The 7,375-nt window shown below is 48.2% G+C and overlaps 1 protein-coding gene across 1 annotated transcript; it reads left to right on the top strand.

Annotated features, from left to right (window-relative positions):
- Positions 1 to 6,118, top strand: CBLN2 (cerebellin 2 precursor; the record flags this gene model as incomplete). The annotated part of the gene is made up of 3 exons (XM_029922771.1): positions 1 to 249; positions 3,110 to 3,229; positions 3,495 to 6,118. Coding segments are annotated over 3 exons (567 nt in total), but the record flags the coding sequence as incomplete, so codon positions are not given.
- Positions 6,119 to 7,375: the final 1,257 nt, after the last annotated feature.

Raw genomic sequence — 7,375 nt, forward strand, 5'->3', positions numbered from 1 at the left:
GCCCTGCTGCTGCTGCTGCTGCCGGCCGGCCGCCCGGTGCGGGCGCAGAACGACACGGAGCCCATCGTGCTGGAGGGCAAGTGCCTGGTGGTGTGCGACTCGAGCCCGTCGGCGGACGGCGCGGTCACCTCCTCCCTGGGCATCTCCGTGCGCTCCGGCAGCGCCAAGGTGGCCTTCTCCGCCACGCGGAGCACCAACCACGAGCCGTCCGAGATGAGCAACCGCACCATGACCATCTACTTCGACCAGGTCAGCCAGGCGGCCGCCTCGCCTCTCGCCCGGAGTGCAGGGGGCCTGGGCGCGCGGGCCGGGGACCTCCAGGCTCCCCCTGCCTCTCTGCCCTGCCCTCCTCCTCTCTCCCTGGTCGAGGAGGCCCTCCTTCTCATTTCCCGCTTTCCCACTGGAGCTTTTTTAGAAGCGATGACGGACAGCTCCTTAAGGCCAGGAGATCCGAAATGCAGTCCCCAAAACGCCCATTTTACTTTCCACTGGGGTGAGGGCTGTCATTTGCGATGGATTGTTTTCAGTCACTCAAGGGGCCAACTTGGGGGGGTTGAGTGCATTGGTCACACTTCCAAAATGAGGGTTCCCCACCAGAAAATATGTGCTTAGTGCTTATTTGGGGATAGTTGTGGAAGAGGATGCTTATCTTAAAAAAAATAATAAATAAAACAAATCGGGAAGAATGGAGGGGCCACAGTAGGGATGCTTATATAAGAACAAAACAAAATAGGCTGTGGCTTTAGAAATGGAAGAGATAGGAAATACAATACATATATTGTAATGTACAAATATAATTCAGCACATAAATATTATATATGGTGGGGTTATGTAGATAAAGGAAAAACCAAATAGGGATCAATGACTTCTTATGATGCCCTCGGCCACTTCTCTCTCTCACTTGGTTCAAAGCACCGGGGTCAGTGAATGCTCAGACCTTGGCAATCCCTTCCCTGGGTCATTGGGCTCAGGATGGGGGGCTGTCACCTTCCTCTCGTGCCTTCCCGTCTTGGTTTCCGTTGTTTTTCAGAAAGAAGTTGAACACATGATAGCCGTTCCCAGCCCCTGCTCAGCCCCTTTTTTGCCTATGTGCTTCCCAGGAAAACAGAGTGCTGGGCTCACCGGCCACTCTGAACTGACTTCCCTTCTGTTAACCAAGTCTCATGCCCAAGTAAATCTGAGCACACCTTTGCCTCCTTTTAGGGGAGAGTATTAATTTATTTTAATCCTTGCCAAGGATTCTCTACTTGAGATTTCGAGGGGGGATCGTTCTTTCATCTGTTTTTCAACAGGTTTTTTTTAATGATGTATTTTAATGATGTCCAAATACAGCAGACAATAATGAAATGGGTATTTGCTACCTATTTACATTATTAATACATTCTTCTTCATGGGCTATTAATAGTCATCTCCCAAGGCCCCACAAATAGTTTTCACAGCATTGCTAATCCTTCGGTTCATTTGGTGTGATGTAGGGCAACACAAGCTGTAGGAAGGTTCTGATTTTGTAGACAAGCAAAACCTGACAGGTTCCTCGGGTAGGGGACAAGGAAACCTGCTTCTCTGGACTCCTTGGGCCTTTCGTCAACAGCAGGGCCCTAAATTCACCAGTTTCCTGGATGTGAACCTGATGAAAAAGAGTCGAGGTAGTTGAGTTGGAAGGACCAGCTCCAAGGGCTTGGATGGAGAATGCTTTCTTCTTTTTTAAAGTGATGTAAGGCAGACCAAGAGCACAGGCGTGAAGAGAGGGACAGGCACTGTGAAGCTCAGAGTCTGGAACAATAGAGCCTTGAGTGTCTGTGTGAGCTCTGCAGGTGGGGGTGCCCTGGGCTCTGGTGAAGACGCTGGGCTGGCTCCGGCTTACTTCCCGGATTGCTTGCCCCACTTCTTGGGGGCAACATCCCACATTGCTGGGGGGGGGTGCGCGCCTCCATCTCTGTGAGGAGTCGGAGGAGTAACAGCAGAAGGTGTTCCGCTGAAATTTATTTTCCGAACAGATGACAGGATCCCTGACCCAGGGTTTTGTTGTTGTTGCTGGCTGTTTTAGAAGCCGAGAGCACCGAGCGGGCCATTTGATTGTCTTAATTGAGTTGTGCATTTGTGCGTGAGTAGGAGTGGGGACAGGACCCAGACAGAGTGGCCCGACGCTGCCTTCACCATCTGAAAGGGAACTGGGTCATAATGAGGGGTCCTTCGCTCTTCCAATTCTGCTTGTGACACTGGAACACCCTCACCCCCTGCCCCTGGAATTTGAGGAAAATCCTCTGCAAGGTCATGTGACCCCATAGCCTCCGGTTAATTTTGTCATTTGTCTTGCACGCTCCCTCCTGCAGTGTGAGCTCAGGGTATCCAGCTGCTGTTTGCCTCCCTTCCTTTCTTCCAGCTTTTCTGCATGACATCATAGCTCAGCCAGGGAAGCAAGCACACCGCTCAGAGGAGGGTGCAGGGGAGCAGGTGCAGGGGAGCAGGTGCAGCCCCCTCCACTCAGCACCTGGGAGGGAACACCTATTGTGCGCTGCTGGGGAGGGGGGCCAGGGCCTGGGGCCACATGGAGAGAAGTTCCCACACTCCAGTCTTTCCTGGGCGCGTGGAGTGAAGTTCCAAGCTTGAACTGCAGCAAGTTATCTCCTTGAATTGGCCTTGGTAGTGATTCTCCCATGGCCGGGTCTCCCGTGCCGTAGGGCCCGGCGCTCAATTTCTGCAAAACTAGACTTCATGCCGACACCCCAAGAATCCCACAAATCTGAACAGACTCCGTGTTGTTTGTGTCCCGGTCTCCCTGTCTCCCACTCCTTCCTCTCTGCCTGGCCCCCCAACATGCCACATTGGCGAGCACTGTTTCAATCCATAAGCCAGATACATTTTTAAGCATCTTTGTGAATTGCAATCCATTAGGATTCTATGAAAACCCCTTCCCTGGCGCAGGGCATGTTACCGCCGGCTCCTCCCCGGGGGCCGCCTTGGCACACTGCCCCGGCGCTGGCGCTGGAGTGCAGCTTGGCTGCTCCTGGAGGAGCTGGGCGTCGGTGGGAGGCTTTGCCAGTCTGGGTAAAACAGATGCTGAGGAGGGGCTTGCTATGTTTGTGCTGTGTTCCCTCTTCTCTTTCAGGTATTAGTAAATATTGGCAACCACTTCGACCTTGCCTCCAGTATATTTGTAGCTCCGAGAAAAGGCATTTATAGTTTCAGTTTCCACGTGGTCAAAGTGTACAACAGACAGACCATCCAGGTGGGTAGCTTCGAAGCTCTCTGGACCCTTTCAGCGTTGGACTATCAATGCCCTGTTGCCACTGGTCCTGGCACACCCCGGTGAACTTGCGCCTACCAGGGGGCCGGCTGACGCAGGGCCCACCTTTCAGAGCCTGCCTTGACCTCTGGGCCGGGCCCTTGGCGGGGCTCCACCGGCAAGGGTGGGACATGCAGGGGGTCTTGAGAACAAGTGTGTGCAGGTGGGGTCCTGCACAATCTACTGACCTTTACCTTCTGCTCTGCAGGTCAGTTTGATGCAGAATGGGTACCCAGTGATCTCAGCCTTTGCGGGGGACCAGGACGTCACCAGAGAAGCCGCCAGCAATGGCGTCCTGCTGCTGATGGAGAAAGAGGACAAAGTGCATCTCAAACTGGAGAGGGGCAACCTCATGGGGGGCTGGAAGTACTCCACGTTCTCGGGCTTCTTGGTGTTTCCTCTATAAACACAGAGCCCCCAGAAGGTGGGGAAGTTGCGATCTGGACCCAGGACTCCGCCCTTCCTAACACCCCCGAACTTGCCAGAATAGGACCATTTGTTTCCAACCTCCGTCAGACTGTTGAGGTAGAAGAAAGATTTCCTTCTAAATCTCCAGTATTTTCTTTGAATATTGACCATTCCTCGGGAACCTGGCTTCTAATTAGTTTTAGACGACAAGGTCTTAAGGAGAAATGAAATTATCGATCTGAGCAATTTGTACCTGTGATTGTAAAGTCAATACTGGATTTTATTGTCGGGACCGTGGACTTTTCTTCCTTTTGTTTGTACGTTGTATTGTTGCCCCAGCGAGGAGCACCATTGATCTCCAGGATGGATTGCAGGTTGCGGGCGGGGCTCCGAGCAAGAGCCCCGCAAATCACCACCCTCGGGATAGCCCTTGAAATGTGTTCTTTGTGTGTCTGTTCAGCCTTAAGGAAAAGAATGGCTTCACTTTCATTCTGTATTTTCCCCCGGGGTGGACGGGAGGCCTCGGGTGGGGGAAGGGGACATTGTGAATCTGTCAAGAAGTGCTTTATCCGGAGAAGCAAATTTTGCACGATGAAACTGCGACTTTTGCTTTGTACCGTTTATGTGTGTGGGGTTCTTTTTGTTGGTGGTGTTCTTTTTTCTTCTGGAAAAGCTTTACGTTTCTTTCCACACTCAGCTCTCCCTTCTTACCCTTACTTCTATTTTTCGTACTGGGGTGGGGAAGAGAAACGTATGTTGAATTCTTGAATGAGACCAAACGAAACCAAACAAAACGAAACACCTGTGTATTTTGTTGTGGATGAGACCGCACCAAACCGTAACAGGTGGACACTTTTGCTTATTCTTTCAAAGAGATTCTCTCAGATGCACCTTTAGAACTAACAAGCAGGATTTGTTTTTCTTAACGCTCTGGAATACTTTAAGAACTTGATGTTCCTGGGTGGCCCGAATCCTGTAAGATGAGCATGAGAGCCGTAATAACCAAGCCCCCTAAACCATGCTTCCTTGGCCCAGCGTACCTGGGTCTCCCCAGCAGCCTGTCTTCATCTGTCTGCACCCACCTGCATCAGTACACCTGGATCTGGTGTTTCAAAGCCACAGGACCCCCAGAATCCTCCTCTGCTCCACCGACAAGGAGGAGCACCTGGAGAGAAGGCACCTGGGAGTCACCGCGGTTACAGGTATTGGCAGAGGCCCCCCAGGAGCAGCTTTGCAAAGCCTTCCTGTTTGGGCACCTCATACAACAATAAGGTTAGGCTCCGGCTGGGAGTTGATGGGTGCAGGATTCATATGCCAAGGAAATCTTGCTGATCCCAAAGCAATCCAAGAAGAGACCTCACAGCGGATGTTAATTTGTCCTTTGTGTAACAATGTAACCAAAATATTGATGATAAAAAGTCATAATTTAAGATTCAGAATAAATGAGTTGGATGTCTGGCTTGGTCTTCTCCCCTCCTCCCTTCACATCGTCTCTCCACTCCTCAAATGTCTAGACACACAGGCCAAGAATCAAGGACTCGGGAAGGGGACGCTTACACTGTACCTCTTTACAACACACACCCAGATGCAAAGCCCCACGTCTAGATCTGTGGGTCTAGATGGAGACTGCACACTGAAATATATTTCAGTTTATACATGTGTATTTTTCACACAGGAAGATGTTGGGGGGAGACAGTATGTGAAAAAGACAGCAAATGCTTTATGGACAGGCAATCTGCTATTAGCACATAGAATCCTTGATGTGGTGCAAGTTCCAATCCAATATTTCAATCAGAGGACATGGGTATACAAGAAACCGACATTTCACTACAGCATCAATTGTTTCTAGGGTAGTATGAACGCGGGGAAGCATTGACTTCCATTTTCAAATTAGAAATGCAGCAAGAATTACAGAAATGAAAAAAAAATCTAGTTTGATGAAGGTTCTAAGTTTTTCTGGTCTTGGACAGCATAGTAAGATACTCAATCATCTAATTAATTAGAATGCAAATGTTATTACATTTTCTTAGGAAAAAAATCAAGAAACATCAAGCAAAACTATGTTGGGTATTTTGGATCTGTGATTAGGAGACACACTTCTAAGTATGAGCCTTGTTTATTAGTGCAGATAACATTGACAGTTCGACCCGAGCGGATACTGTACATGTGTGTTTTACTGCCCTTCGTGAATGAATTAGTCCTCTGGTCCCTCATCGTTTAAACCTTCCGTTCCGTGTTCAGTTTCAAACAGGCAGCAAACGTCATCATATCGCCCTTCAGAGATTGAAAAATATATGAGTACTTGTTATTTTTATTGCTTACTACGATGTAATGCGTATATTTGTATTTACAGCTTTACTACCTACAGGTTGTTATTTGGTTATGCTGTCTAATAAATAAGTTATTGAATCGATCAACCTAAAATAAGTATATTTCAGGAGTTTGTTTTATATTAGGAAAAGAGCTTCATCCTGTTTATTCCACTCCTGTCTTTTATTTATTTATTTATTTATTTATTTATTTATTTATTTCTGTTTTGGGTTGGATGTCAAACACTGCACTGGGGAGAAGCCACCACAGCCGTGCTAAAGTCATTTCCCACCCCCTGTTACAGCTCTGTGGGTGGTTTGGCTAAGGGTCTTTGAGGGAGGGGAAGGTCCTGTGGGTGGTCTGCGAAAATATACAGGTCAGAGCAAAATTTGCAATGTGTTTTCCTTTAACTGGGGGCAGGGGGTAGTGACATCTGGGGACATCTGGGAAATACATCGTCCGATGCATGTTCCCTGGCCCTGAGCCTCAGTTTACCCCTCTGAGGTGCGAGTTCAGTTACGCCCACACCTCCTGCCGGTATCACGAGATCACAGGGACACGTTCTGAGACCTGCAAGACACCGTGACTACGAGAGGCATGAGGTGGCCGGGAGGGTGTTTCCGGAAAGTCAGAGTTTTCAATATGCAATTTATTAACAGTCTTTAAAAGGAACATCCGGGGGCACCTGGGTGGCTCGGTCGGTTAAGCCTCTGACTTCGGCTCAGGTCATGATCTCACGTTCCTGGGTTCGAGCCCCATGTTGGGCTCGGTGCTGACAGCTCAGAGCCTGGAGCCTGCTTCCGGTTCTGTGTCTCCTCTCTCTGCCCCTCCCCCTCTCATGCTCTGTGTCTCTCTCTCTCTCTCTGTATAAAAAATAAATAAAACATTAAAAAAAATTTTTTTTAAATAAAAGGAACGTCCGACAGGAGGACACGTTTATGTGAAAGTCGGTTTCCATATTCCCCATGAGCTTATTAAAACAGTAGCACTCTGGAAGTTTAGTTTGATTTTTAAGAAGGATGATAACATGAATATGTCAAAAACTATACATTTTCATATTACCTCAATCCTGAATTTTGTTCTTTGACTGTCCTATGTGGCTCAAGCCCACCTTTCCGTTCCAGTATGCGATATCAACCTTTTTCAAAAATACATAAGTGTAATATTTTTAACATGAGTAAAAACCGAGTTATTGACATTTTGGCATTATAACAAGTGAGTGGGTCTAGCTGATAAATGTTAATCTTACTAAAGTGTAAATGCTCTTAAAACAATACTATTTTTTAACTTAAAATATATTCTAATTTGAAATACAACCCTGATTCAACTCTATGCCCTGAGAACCTGTATTTACCATCTATAATTCCTCCA

Source organism: Suricata suricatta, chromosome 14 (genome assembly GCF_006229205.1).
Source record: "Suricata suricatta isolate VVHF042 chromosome 14, meerkat_22Aug2017_6uvM2_HiC, whole genome shotgun sequence".
NCBI classification, from domain to species: domain Eukaryota; kingdom Metazoa; phylum Chordata; class Mammalia; order Carnivora; family Herpestidae; genus Suricata; species Suricata suricatta.